Source organism: Pseudonaja textilis, chromosome Z, assembly GCF_049901715.1.
Source record: "Pseudonaja textilis isolate UNSWEBS1 chromosome Z, rPseTex1.2, whole genome shotgun sequence".
Taxonomy (NCBI): domain Eukaryota; kingdom Metazoa; phylum Chordata; class Lepidosauria; order Squamata; family Elapidae; genus Pseudonaja; species Pseudonaja textilis.
This window is the reverse complement of record NC_142008.1, coordinates 78,879,119-78,893,740: the sequence shown is the minus strand read 5'-3', so window position 1 is coordinate 78,893,740 and position 14,622 is coordinate 78,879,119. Positions and strand designations below refer to the sequence as shown.

At 39.8% G+C, this 14,622-nt stretch overlaps 1 protein-coding gene across 7 annotated transcripts in view; it reads right to left on the bottom strand.

Annotated features, from left to right (window-relative positions):
* Positions 1 to 14,622, bottom strand: part of TEX10 (testis expressed 10) — a 60,290-nt gene that overhangs the window by 18,313 nt on the left and 27,355 nt on the right. For all 7 annotated transcript variants that reach the window (XM_026702354.2, XM_087917008.1, XM_087917006.1 and 4 more), the window contains exon 9: positions 13,709 to 13,886. In XM_026702354.2, the coding sequence (XP_026558139.1) occupies positions 13,709 to 13,886 (178 nt within the window). The remainder of the gene's footprint in view (positions 1 to 13,708; positions 13,887 to 14,622) is intronic.

The window sequence follows — 14,622 nt, the reverse complement described above, 5'->3', positions numbered from 1 at the left end:
ATTTGAAGTAGGGGAAATGGTCCAATTTAAAAAGGCAAAAATATCCATTATTTCTCAATAACCCTGTTCTAAAATTAGGTTCAAAACCACGAATATGTTTATTTGAGAGAGATGCATAAAAAGATCCAAATAAGGGTGGAGAAGAATAAGAGACACAAAAACCTTTACATGTGACTGCTACATAACTGTGTTTTTTTTTAATCAAAGTGGAATGATTATAGCATAAATTGGCTATGTTGGTCCCAGTGATTATTGGCACACCAGATACCATATCAAAATTATCTTGGACAGCTTAGAAAATCTGTAGATTGACAAAATTCCCATTTGTTAATTATAAAAGATGCACAGACAAATTACATTAAAGGGCCAACTCCAGGTGAAGAACTGGCAGTTGTGATTTCACACTCTTGTATGTTTAATAATAATGTATGGGAGATCCTGCCTTATTAGGACCTATGGTACATACAGTATATTTTAGCACTTTATATTTGTACTTTAAAAATCAATATAAACTTTGCAAATAATAAGTGATTTTATTATAAAACATAGGGCTGAAAGATTTAAAAAACTCTTTAAAAGGAAAAGAATAAGAGAGAGAAGCTGAAAAACAGCAGGAAAACTAAATAGAGAAAGGAAGAGTTATCATCATTCCATCCAGATTACAAGGAAAAAGAAAAAAAGAGAGAAGGGAAAAATGAAGGGAAGAACTATGCAAATGGAATAAAAAAATAAAAAATGAGGAGATATTATTTTTCTACATTAAAGTCCTTTTATATTGATATTCTATAAATTCTCCAAACAGTATTTCATAAATCGTATAACAAAAATCCCTACTGTACCTACATGAAAACTACAGTAATTGGAATTAGTTGAACTGTATTTCAATCCATTTAGGAATGCTAAATAGAACCATGTTTTAAAGCTAATTGCCATATTAATAGGCTCTCAAGCTAAGAGAAAGATGCAAGAAATGCTGAAGCTGAGTTGCTCTAATTTTGTGTAGTGGAATTGATGAGAATATATAGGAAAGTGAAGCCTTTATCATTAATGAATGGGCTATAAAATCTGTCTATCGGTAGTTCTCATTCAACATTTATTCAATTAATTGCTATAGGCAATTAATTGAATTCAATTCAATTATTGCTATAGGCATATCCTACAGATCACTCGAGCAAGCAATTATTTTGCTAAATAATTAATGAATATGTAGGAAACATACCGCAGTAATAAAGGGAGACTTCAACTACCCTGATATCAACTGGGAGACAAACTCTGTAGCAAGTGGGAGATCGAAGAGATTCCTAACTAATGAGCTGACAACTTGTCATTCAAAAAGTAGAGGAGGGAACTAGAGGAAAATCTATATTGGACCGAATTCTTACCAAGTTATAGTGGGACATGAAGTTGGTACTTACCTGATATGTCCGTTCTCTGTGAGCTGTGAAGAGCATCCAGTGATGGAAATTGCTTCAGTCCCTTCCAGGAAGGCTGTGCTTAAACTTGAGGACACTTCTCCTCCTCCACAAGACTCCTCCTTAGCGTCCCCAGTTTTGCGAAGCCGAGGTATTGATACCCTATATGCTTAAGCCTATGTAATAACCCTGGCTGGAACAGACCCCCTACCAGACGGAATAAAAGGGTGGGGCTGGATGCTCTTCACAGCTCACAGAGAACTGGCTTATCAGGTAAGTATCAATGCCCTTTCTCCCATGAGCTGTTGAGAGCATCCAGTGATACCACTGGAGATAGTGATACCAAAGCTTGGCACTGTCCTAAGAGAGGGACTCCATCTGGGTTGCAGACCTAACTGTCTCTGAAATAATTTGCTGCAAAACTCACCTACCAAATGAAGCCTCAGCAGAAGCAAATACGTCAATTTTATAATTTCTAATAAATGGAGATGGAGACGCCCAGGTTGCAGCTCGGCAAATCTCCTCTATTGTAGCTTGGGTCACCCATGCTGTTGTGGTGGCTGCACTCCTAGTGGAGTGAGCGGTAATGCCTTGAGGCACTGGAATCGAGTGAGAGTCATACAACTTAGCGATGGTGGCCCTTAGCCATCTACCTATGGTAGAGGGTGAAACCTTGCACCCCAGGGTGTTAGGCTGAAAGGACACGAAGAGGGCTTCTGTCTTTCTGGAGGGCGCCGTGTGCTCTATGTAGATGCATAAGGCTCTTCTTACGTCCAAGTGGTGCCATTGGTGTTGGAGCCTGTGTGATGGACGTGAGCAAAAATTGGGAACACCAGCTCTTGAGCTCTATGGAATGCCGAATTAACTTTTGGAATGAAGGAGATCTGAGAACCACTCTATCAGAATGGAAAATGCAAGAACTTTGAACACCAATAATGCAGCTAGTTCGGAGATTCTTCGGGCAGATGTAATTGCTATCAGGAAAACTACTTTGTAGGTTAGAAATCGAAGCGTTGTAGTCCTTAGTGGCTCGAAGGGACCTGTAGTAAGGGCCAATAGTACTTTATTTAAGTCCCAAGTTGGATATCAGTGCACTATGGGGGACCTCAAGTTCTTGGCACCGCGCAGAAAACTGCGGATGCGAGGGTGATGAGATATGGAGGTAAGATCATCCCAAGATATGACCGAAGCCAGGGCTGCCACCTGTCTCCGCAGAGTATTGGGTGATAACCCTTTGTTTAGGCCCTCCTGTAAAAATTCTAATAACTGCGCTACTGATGGGGAAGTGGGGTTGAACTGAACCCTCTGACACCAATGGCAGAAGCTAGACCAGGTGGCCTCAAAGATTTGGTTCATCGAAGGACATCGAGCCAACTGAATAGTGTGAATAACTTGAGTAGAAAGGTGTTCATCTCTCAGACGTCGCTGTTCAACTTCCATACGGGTAAGTTTAGCCATTGGGGGTCCGGGTGTAGCACTGGGCCTTGAGACAGCAATATGACCAATGATGGGATCCTCCACGGTGGTACCTTCAGGTCCGCGAACCATGTTCGCCTTGGCCAATAAGGAGCCACTAATAGCAGGTCTGCTTTTTCTTCCAGCAACTTCTGAATCAATTTGGGGGTCACGAGGAGGGGAGAAAAGCCGTATAGCAGTCCGGTGGGCCAGTGACATCTGAAGGCGTTCACGTCCTCCGCTCCCTTTGATGGGTAACAAGAAATGAATTGGGGAAGCTGTGCATTGAGTTGGGAGGCAAACAGGTTGACTACCGGTTGGCCCAACCTCCAAATAGCCTGCAGAAAGATCTTGGGGTCCAGACACCACTCTGATTTGTCTAACGTGGCTCTGCTGAGCCAATCCGCTTGTACATTCACTACTCCAGATATATGCTCCGCCTTTAGAGAGAGAAGATGGATTTCAGCCCACAGGAATAGCCTTTCTGCTTCCCTCGTTAGATTGGAATGAGTGCTCCCTTGTTTGTTGATACAGGCCTTTGTAGTTATGTTGTCTGTTAAGACGAGCATGTGTTTGCAATGGAGATGTGGGAGGAATTGTCAAGAGTGCCAAGTACACCCTCTCAGTTCTAGCCAGTTGATATAGTGTGCCTTCTCTGAATCCGTCCAAAGGCCTTGCGCTGTATGTGATTGGAAGTGGGCCCCCATCCCACTAGACTGGCTTCTGTTGTAACTATCAACCTGTGTGGATCCTTGAAAGGGCATCCCTTGTTGATTTCGGGTCGTGTCCACCATCGTAGAGACCTGAGAACGGTTGATGGAACTTTTACGCGAGTCCTGAGGTCGTCTCTCCCAGCGCGTTGGTATGGCAGCAGGAACCATTGCAGGGTTATTGCATGAAACCAGGCCCAAGGGATAATAGAAATACAAGAAATCATTTTTCCAAGCAATTCTGAAAGAAGACATAGTTGTACTTTCCTAAGAGTTCTGATCTGTTGAGCCAAATCTCTAATGCTTTCTTGTCTCTCAGGGGAGAAGAAAACTTTGCCTTCCAGGGTGTCAATGATGGCGCCATGGTGAATGAGTCTAGTAGAGGGTGTTAAATGACTTTTTGACCAATTGATTGAGAACTCATGTTGTTATAGGGTTAGTAGTGTAGTTTGAGTGTTCAAATTTGCTTGATTGATGGAAGATGCCAGAATAAGAATGTCATCCAAGTAGCATTGAAGTCGGATGGACCTATTTCTGAGTGATGCTGCCAAGGCAGCCAAGACCTTTGTAAAAGTTCTGGGACCTGAAGCTAGGCCAAATGGGAGAGCATTATATTCGTAAAGGATGTTGTTTTAACAGAAATGAAGGAATTTGAAATGTGAGGGCCTAATTAGGATATGTAAGTAAGCTTCCATGAGGTCTATGGAGGTAAGGACATCATTTTTCTAATGCTGAGTAAGATGGATTGGAGAGTGGTCATTTTAAATTTTCAGTTAACTAAATATTGGTTTAGACATTTTAAGTCCAGGATTGCCCTCCATCTCCCGAACTTTTAGGGACCACGAAGAGGTGCGAATAAAAACCACGACCTTTTTTATTAGAAGGGACGGGTTGTATGGCCCAGATCTCTAGTAGATGTGCTATGGCTGTTCATGAGAAACCTTTTTCTGTGTCCCTGAAAATTGGGGACTTCATTAAAAATCCGGGGGAAGGGGGAACTGAACTCCAGTGCCAGACCAAATCGTACTGTGTTCCTGACCCATGCGTCAGTGGTAGAGGAGTCCCATTGATCAGCAAACATTTTTAGGTGACCGCCAATGGGAATCTCATTGTGGTCGTTACTTGGACCTGCGGAAGGGCCTAGATCCTGTTCCTCGAAATTGTCTCCTAGGATGGAGCCCCCTTCTATATCTGTCCCCAGGTTCAATTCTATCTGTCTATTGTCTGAATCCAGGCTGTCTTTGAAATCTTGGATAGTAGGGTTAGTAGAAGGGGCAAAAGGAACCCCTATGAAAGGGCTGTGGTGATCTGAAAGCTGATCGACGAAAAAGAGAGGGAAGATTTTCTTTTTGGTTCTGGTTTCAATTAGGAGGGGTTCAAGCGCACTGCCAAATAGTTTGTTCTCTGAGATGGGAGCTAAGGCAAGCCGCCACTTATGCTTGACATCTGCCTGCCAATGCCTGAATCAAAGTAACCTTCTAGCCACAATTTGGGAAGCAATGGCCCTAGAGGAAAATTTAACTACACTGAAGGAAGCGTCTGCCAAAAACTCTGCAGCAGCGATTAATTTAGCCACATCTTGATGTGTCCTAAATGTTTGAGGCTGGAATGGTATCCCTCAGGTGGTGGAGCCATCTGAGAGATGATCTGGTGAAAAAAGAGGTAGCTGTGGCCGCTTTGATGGCCCATGCATCCGAGACGTGTGCCATGTGGAGGGCTAGTTCCACCCTCTTTTCCTCAGGCTCGAGAGCCTCTTCAGCTTCACTTGGGATGGCTGAGGAAGATGCAAGTGCAATGATAGGCTTGTCCACTTCCGGAGTGCTTAGAAATTTAGAGAACTCGGGTGCCAAATTATAGCATTTTTTATGATGTCCTGTGGGAGCAGGATTTGAGGCTGCTGCAGCCCGTTGTTTTTGCACTAAATTGGAAAATATGTGTGGCACAGGGATAACCTCTGCCTCAGTGACTGGTTGAGAGAATATGAGATCCTCTGCTTCCCCTGGAGTATTTGGTGGGGGAGGGGTACCCATATCATCCAGCCGTGCGGTGTTCTTGGCTTTAAACAGCAGGAATTTAAATAATTGTGGGCAGAATAATCCTATAAATATGGGGAGGTCAGGTGAGAGGCCTTCATCATCAGACATCTCCCTTTCTAGCAGATCTACCTCTGACAATACCTGGTCAATGGTGTGTACCGACCGCTCCATTTGATCCACTGGATCCCCTTGATCTCCCATATCCTGTGTGTACTGAGGGTCTCTGACAGTGGGCAACGATAGTTCTGCGAGGGGGTGGGAGTACCTGATGAAGATGTAGATCCATGATGCCCAGAGATCGTTCAGAAAGAGAGCCGCAAATCGAAGCTGTGGGTGTTCATCCTGCCTGAATAGCCTGTTGGACGCCTGCTGATTTGTCCTTCTGGATAGCTAGCTCTATCCATGCCCTCATGTCAGCAGGGATTTCCTCCGGAAGTTCCTCCTCTTGTCTGAGGCCAGCTGCAGGTGCCGTGAATGTTGCCTTTGGGACTCTCCTTGGGGATAGAATGTTAAAAAGAGCCTCCTGGGGAGGTTGTATCAATAAGCTGCTCCTTCTGGATAAATCCAGAGGGGCGGTTGGAGGGTTCTGGGCCTGTGAGGTAGAGGGTATGATGAGTGGTGAAGAGGTGGGCTGTGCAGCTGCTTGTGTACGTTTTTCCACCTGCCTTTCTAATGCCTGATAGCATCTGTGTGCATCTTTCTCTGCTGACTTAGAGGTCTTTTGGGGCTCTGAGGACTTATCTCTATTTTTAGCAGTTAGTCTAGATCTGGAGTTGTAGTTGATGACCATGGTAATGCCTTTGATAGATTAGCAATGTAAAGAGGATATGAAATTAGGTGGCTAGAACACCTAGGGGCCTGCTCCCTTAAGGGGCAGGGGATCCTGGAATAAATAGTTCCCCGATGCCTTTAGCAAATGTTGTCTCCTTGTTCTGTTTTGCTTTGTTATCTATCTATCTATCTATCTATCTATATATATCTATATATCTCTACATATATAAACACATGCACATACACACACACATATTAATAACTTAAAGATTTGTAGAATTTAAGTCAATCAAGTCAATTTCTGAATAAAGTACTTGTAATATCAAACATGGAGACCACAACACCCCCTCCAGACCCGGCACCTATATGAGGGCACAGAGGTCTGTAACTGATAATTAGATCAGTTTAGCTGCACTTATTGCCTGTGGAATCCAGCACTTCAAGCCCTCTATCATCCAGTGGACTGGTGGTAGGGACCCCCCCTTCCCAGGTCCCCAAGAAGGGAAACCTTGTTGGGTAACTTGCCTCACAGAGAGTAACAATTACTCAGCAATTTTAACCACGCGGCCTTTCAAATGGCAGCCTCCTCGTGGCAGAATGAAAACGAAAGCAGCTACCACCGCCTGGCCTGCTGAAAGCAAAACCGCTCAGCGGGAAGGCACAGGGGCTAATTCCCTGCCCTGAGGTGTTCTGCAGGGAAAGCCTCGTAATAAAAGGAAAAAAGGCTCTAGTGTTTAAATTGCGGCTTCAAGCCTTGATAAAAGAAAAACAGGCTGCACTTTTAAATTGAAGCTTCAAATCTTGAAGGGACAGAGCGTTTTCTTAGCCAGCTGGGAGATCGGAGAGACAAGCCTCCTTGTTTAGAATTTTAAGGCAGCATCTCTGAAACAAGAGGCTTTTAGCCTCAGGGCAGATTGAAAAGATAAGCCTCCACGTTTATGAGGCTTTAGCCTCAGGAGGCTGTAACGTAAAAAAAAAAAAAATGAGCAAAATGACTTTTAGAGGTTCCCAGGGGTGGTGGGGGTAGTTGGTGACAGAAACTAGGGTTTTACCTGACCTGAGAAATAAATCAGCTAAATCGTCAGTGTTCTGCTCCAACCTGGAAAACAATAACACAACCTGTCTGAAGAAAGGCTGAGCTAAAACTGGGGACTCTAAGGAGGAGTCTCGTGGAGGAGAAGTGTCCTCAAGTTTAAGCCCAGCCTTCCTAGAAGAGACTGAAGCACCTTCCCATCACTGGATGCTCTGAATAGCTCATGGGAGAATGACCAAGTCATATTTGAATTCAATATAATGGCAAATGCAAGCAATAGAAGAAAATCCAACTAGTGTATTAAACTTTAAAAGAGCTGATTTTAAAAAACTCAGAAAGCACCAAAGAAAATTCCATGGATAAAAATCCTAAAGGGGAAAAATATGACAATAAGAACACAAAACCACTGAAAAAGAAAAGCAAGAAATCCAAGAAGAAACCAGCATGGTTGCACAACTATCTCTCTGATAAACTGAAAGTCAAAAAAGACAAATACCAAAAATGGAAATAGGGACACATAAGGCAGAATATCAGCATATAGCCTGAATCTGCAAAGATGAAGTCAGGAAAGCAAAGGCTCAGAATGAACAAAGGTTTGCAACAAAAATCAAAATCAAAAATGTTTCTTTCAACGTACAAATAATAAGAAAAAGTCAAGGAAACAGTCGGTCCACTAAAGAGAGAAAATGGCAATGAAGTAACAGGGAGTAGAGAGAAAGCAGAGCTACTTAACTCATTCTTTGCATCAGTCTTCACACAAAAAGAAACTATAGCCCAACCTATCAAAAATGTAACTGTAAAAAACCGACTAGAAATAAAAATTAAAATAAGCAAGAAAATGGTAAGAGAACACCTGTCTGACTTAGATGAATATAAATCACTAGGACCTGATGGATTACATCCCAGAGTTATGAAGGGGCAGATATTATCTCAGAATCATTGTATCATATCTTTTAAAAATGCTTGGAATACTGTGCAACTATCAGAGGATTGGAAAAGAGCTGGTTTGGTCTCTATCTTCAAAAAAAGGAAAAAAAATACAGACCAAAGAAAGTACAGACCAATCAGCCAAACATCAATATCTGGGAAGATACTGGAAAATAATAATAAAAAAACAGATCTGTGAGCATCTAAAAACAAGTAAAGTTAGCTATAACTAGAAGCCAGCACAGGTTTGTTAAAAACAGATCATGCCAAACCAATCTGCTTTGATTCTTAGACAAAAGTGACTAAAATAATAGACCCATTAAATGCTGTGGGCATGGTATATTTAGACTTCAGAAAGGCATTTGACAAAGTTGACCACAATCTACTTCTTGGTAAACTAGAAATATGTGGGATAGACAGCATCAACACCAGAGGACAAACTGTACTCAACAAGTAGTCCTTAATCTACATCTACATCATCATGGAGGGAAATAAGCAGTGGGGTACCACAAGGTTCTGTCTTAGGACCAATACTCTTCAATATCTTCATAAATGACTAGATGAAAGAACAGAAAGGGAACTCATCAAATTTGCAGATGACACTAAGCTGGCAGGAATAGCCAACATTCCAGAAAACCAGCTCAGGATCCAAAAAAAATATTGACAGACTTGAAAATGGGCCATATCCAACAAAATGAAATTTAACGTGGAGAAAAGTGAGGTTTTACAACTGGGCAGGAAACCTAAGTACAGATTAGGCAAAACCTGGCTCAAAAACAGTAACTCTGAGAGGAACTTTGGAATCCTAGTGGATGATCATTTAAACATGAGTCAGCAGTGTGCAGCATCAACCAAAAAAAGCTAATACAACCCTTGGTTATATAAACAGAAGCATAGAATCAAAATCATGTGAAGTATTAGTATCACTTTATAAAGCCTTAAGTAAGACCACACCTGGAATAATGCATCCAGTTTTGGTCACCCCATTACAAAAGAGATGTTGAGACTTTGAAAAAAATGCAAAGAAAAGCAACCGATGATTAAAGGCCTGGGGACTAAAACATATGAAGAACAATTGCAGGATTTCGGTTTGGCCAGTTTAGAGAAAACAAGGACTAGGGGGAACATGATAGCAGTATTCCAGGATTTAAGAGGCTGCCACAAAGAGGACTGGGACAATTTATTTTCCAAATCATCAGAGGGCATGGATGGAAACCAATCAAGGAGAGAAGCAACCTGGAATTAAGGAAAAGCTTCCTAACGGTGAGGACAACTAACCATAGTTGGAATAGCTTGCTTCAGACATAAGTGCTTTATCACTGGAGGCTTTTAAGAAGAGACTGGACAGTCACTTGTCTGAAATGGTATAGGATCTCCTGCTAAAGCAGGGGGCTGGACTAGAAGACTTCTTAGGTCTCTTCCAATTCTATTCCAATTATGATTCTGATTGAAGAAGAAAAAAAAGGCATTGAAAGAATATCAGAAGGATAGTTAAGGATATGTGCTAAAACTAGTATACCGCTAAGGCTTACTGAGGACTAGAGAGACCAAACTGGCCTAAAAAAAATACCAAATGAAGAAAGGAGGTATGTAAAGACAAAGCACTGCATGGCCAGTATATTAAAAATAGCAAGTAAACCAGGTAATAACTAGAAAACAAGAACATTGAAGAAAGAGACAGAGATGACAATTCTAGTTGCACAAGACCAAGCCTTAAGAACAAATCCATACATAACCAGAATTGAGAAGACAGCAATTGATAGCAAGAGCTGCTATGCAAAGAAATGGAAGAAATAGAGAGTATTAGGAATCTGTCCACCAATTAGTTGGGTTGGCAATATATAAACCAACAATGTATCTTTTGTAGCTTTAAGACAAAAATCACTGTATTGATTTGTACTGTGTTCCGATTGGTTGATTGTATTGCAGATTGCCATAAGAGGCAGCTAGAGATCATGGCTTGTTCTCTCTGACATGCTGTATCTCTGACATTCTGTATCTCTGACATTATGTTGCTATCTAAGGTTGTATTTATGCTGTGCTTATACTTTGATATTTTTGTTTATTGGAAATGAAAAGGCAACCGGTAAGAAGACTTTGTAATTAGATATTCTTTGAAACGTATATGACCTGGACCATTTATTGGACTGTGCTATTTCTTAAAGTAAACTTTAACTCAATTCAGTGTATGGCTGTGTGTGGCTGAATAATTATTTATAACTACTCTCATAAACGTTTCCATGTGCATATCCTTGTTACTCAAGGGTTATTCTGTACATATCGTAACAGAGGGTCACCTGGTCCTTGTGATCTTGGGTCACAAGAAAATTGCATAGATCACAGGGCAAAGTAGCAACATAGATGCATTGGAAGAAACACCATAAGCAAAAAACTGGTGGAACTATAAAATAGAGAAAGTCATAGAAAATGCAGAAGCTAAAATGCTCTGGGACTTTAGACTTCAGAGAGGCATCTGCCATATAACATGCAACTTAACAACTGCCAATAAGACAGACAAAAAAGTCTGGACAGTGGATGTGGCAGTACCTGGAGATAGCAGAATAGAAGAACTAGAGAAGATAAAAAAACACAATGACCTACAACAACTGTGACAAATTAAAGCAAAGTTAGTAGTGAAAATCATAGGTATCTTGAGTGCAATCCCAAAGCAACTGGAGCATCATTTGGAGACTATATGCATTGACAAATTCACTATCAGTCAACTATACTTGGAAGAGATAACATCCTGCGACACTATCTGTAATACCATCAAACATCCACAGGTGCCTATCACAAAATCCTTGGGAAGGAGTCAATAGGCAGACAAAAATGACAAATCCAATCTGAACATCTGGCCAACTATGCAACAAACCATAACAATAATACGACAATGACTTCCGGTTTCGGCTTCTTCGGCGACGGACCAAAATCCGCGATCATGTGCAGTTTCGATCCGTGCTCGCTGCCGGAGCGCCCCGAGCCGGCTGGATTCGGGACTAAGCCACCCCGTAGAGGTGAAGAGGGGGGGAGACCGCCAGCAGGGTCAAGGAGAGCCACATCTCTCCCCCCCAGCGGTTGCAGCGGTGGTCAGAAATGGCCACCTTAAAGAAGAACCCGACCAGAAAAGATTGTGCAGAAGGAAGATAAGAAGAGAAAGCTTTGACTGACCAGGCTGAACTGAAAAAGCAACAACATAAGGTACCCTGGTATTTGAACTATAAAGAATAACATTGTTCTCAAAGAAGATTTCTGAAGCGGCGAAGGAGAGTGAGAATGGAAAATATTTGGGGTTTTTTTCTTTCCTTCCCCATACTGACAGCTAAGAGACTTAAGTAAGAAATTGAAAAAAATCACTTTGACATTAATAGGCATTCAAGCTGAAAATAAAATGTCAAAGGGATAATAAAGATTTCTTGGATATTTAAAAACTTTTAAAAGAAGGAGAGAAAAGTAAAAAACAGAAGGATGGGATCTGGAAAAATGGAGGAGACCACCTGGAAGTAAAAGGAATTAACAGTGAAACCTTAACAAGATTCCTAAAAATACATTCTAACTGAAACTTTGTAACAAGATAATAGAACCCCAGGAAGAGGAAATGGAAAAAAGAAACAAGAAGAAACGGCCTTGGATTATTTGGATCACTTGGTGATTTTTGGATTTTTGGATTTGGGGTTATTGGATTTAAATGACTAAAATCAACTGGGTGGTTGTTTAAAAGTATTTAAAATGGCATCACTCTTGAAAGAACTGAAAATGGAACTTAAAAAACAAAAAGAAGATGCACAAGAAGGAAGAGGTTTTTTGGCTTCGTATTTCAATTTTTAAAAATGGAGGTCTTGAACTATGAGAAACAACAAGAAATGCTTGAAGAAGAACAAGATGGGCGGGACAAAGAAGAAGCCATCTTTCATGATCAAGTGGGGGGAAGGAAAGGGGGGAAAGAGAGTGAAAAACTTAAGACTTGAAAAAACAACCAAAAAAAGAATAGTTTGAAAAGAAATTACAATATTAGGAAGAAACAGAAGAGAGAATTAGAATTAGAGAGACAAGGGGTCAAAAAGGGGAGGGAGAAGAAGAGGGGGAAGAAGGAAAGGAAAATAAGTTATAAAGGACAGAAACAGGATATAGAGAAACAGAGAAAATGTACAAGGATTAAAGGTATAATTCTCTATTTAGAAGACATAGAGATAATGGGTAAAAATTTAATTGAAAGAGAGGATTCTGCAAGGGTACACAAGATAGCATTGTTATATTAGAAATAGAAATGAATTTAGAAAATATGAAACAAGTGTGATTAAAGTGATAGATAAAACACTTATTGTAATGGGATGGAATGTTTGTTAATAAATAAATGAAATAAAGAGAATAAGAGAATGAAATTAGGAAAGGATGGGAACATTTTAATTGTTATTAATGATTTATAAAAATTTAAGTGAAGAGAAATATGAAAGAAATATGAAAAAAAAATTACGGAAATATTACAAGTGTTCCTAAGGAAGTATGATATTTAATTGAAAAGAAATGTTAAAATGTTAATTAATATTAATGGAAGATTGTAATTAACATTAATGGTTGAGCCGAATTGGAATAGAATGAGCATTTTATGTATTATTGCTATATATACATTTTATCTTTAAGAATTTAGTCTGTATTTTAAGAATGTACCAAGCAGAATTCGACTGGCAAAAGTTATGTGTTATAAAATAGAGGTTAGATATTGAATGCTATAACTGTAAAGGCATAAACTGAAGTTTAAATAAGATCTTAATGGACAAAAATTAAAAGATACAAAGATGTTATACTCCAATCAGTAACTACAGGGGAAAAATTAATGTTTAATGAGAAAAGAAAATATGAAATTGAAACAGGATAGACAAAAGTATAAACATAATGATTAGAAAGATATTGAAACTTAGAAAAAGAGACGTAATTGAACTTAGAAAGGAATGAGATAATTAAAAACAAGGTTGAGAAAACTAAGGGAAGGGAAAAATCACTGAGAAAATGCTAAAATAGTAAAAAGATATAGAATAGAATACAAAGATGAATATGAAATTGAGTTTGTGTCTGCATGGAAAAGTGACAACCCGGGATCATGCTATTCTCAAAAAGATATTTTATTTGTGTTATGTTTTGTGAAAATCCAAATAATTTTTTTACAATAAAACAATATCTCGAACAAATTAAAACATCAACATCTTCCTATCCCAGATCCTTGGAAAGGACTTGATAGGGGGATAAAATGCCAAATCCTGTCTGAACATTTGGTGATGAACCCTAACAATATCCTTAAAATATACAAGATTTCATTTTATGTGTTAGCTGAGTTCACTCAGAAAAAATAAAACAGAAAAGACTAGTTACCTTATACGCAATATCCTAATAAGAGTGGTGGTTAACTTTACAGGCAGTTTTCCCATAATGCAACAGCGGCTGAGAGAAGCAAGGAGATTGCTTGGTAAATGAGGCACAAAGTAAAGTAGCTGGATTAAATGTTGCTGGGATTCAGGTGGCAGAAGAACCACTGTGCCATCTAGTGGATCTATGAAATTTAAGAAATTAAGTGTTACCTGCAGGTATCAGATTATGTACTGTTTACTATAAAAGTATTAGATTATGCTATAATAAAATATAAACTAAGAATCAGACAGGTAGATTACATTCCTCTATAAAAGACAAAATATATTGCAAAAACTGAAAAAATTAATATCAGTTTTTAAAAAACAATTCGAAAAAGCCTTGAATTAACACAATCTCTTCTTAGAATTTTATAACATGAAAACATATGGTATGTTTTCAGTGAATAAAGCTATATCACCTTCTCTCAAGGGAATATAACCTCAATGAAGGATTTAAATCAGAATAACGTTTTGCTTTAAACTGGTGGAAGACCCATATCTATTAACATCATGCTTCAGAAATATTATGAGTATTAACTATTCTAATTAACAGCAGGCAACAAATCAGAAATTATGCAGAGGTTAAACAAAGTGAGTATGCAATAGGATCAGAATTCAAGGTAAGCTCCAGGAAATCAAAAGCCAAAAAAATTTTTTTTTATCTAATTACACAAAAAGAAAACAGAAAAGGAGGCTGAATCCCACTGCAATACAAACTTGTCTTTTCAGTCATGAAATGACGGCATATAGCCATGATAGAGAACCTATGGCATGGGTGCCACAGGTGGCACACAGAGCCATTTGTGCAGGCACGTGAGCCCCAGCCAAACTTACCTGCACTGCGCATGCACGCGCCTTCCAGGTGATTTTCGGCCCATT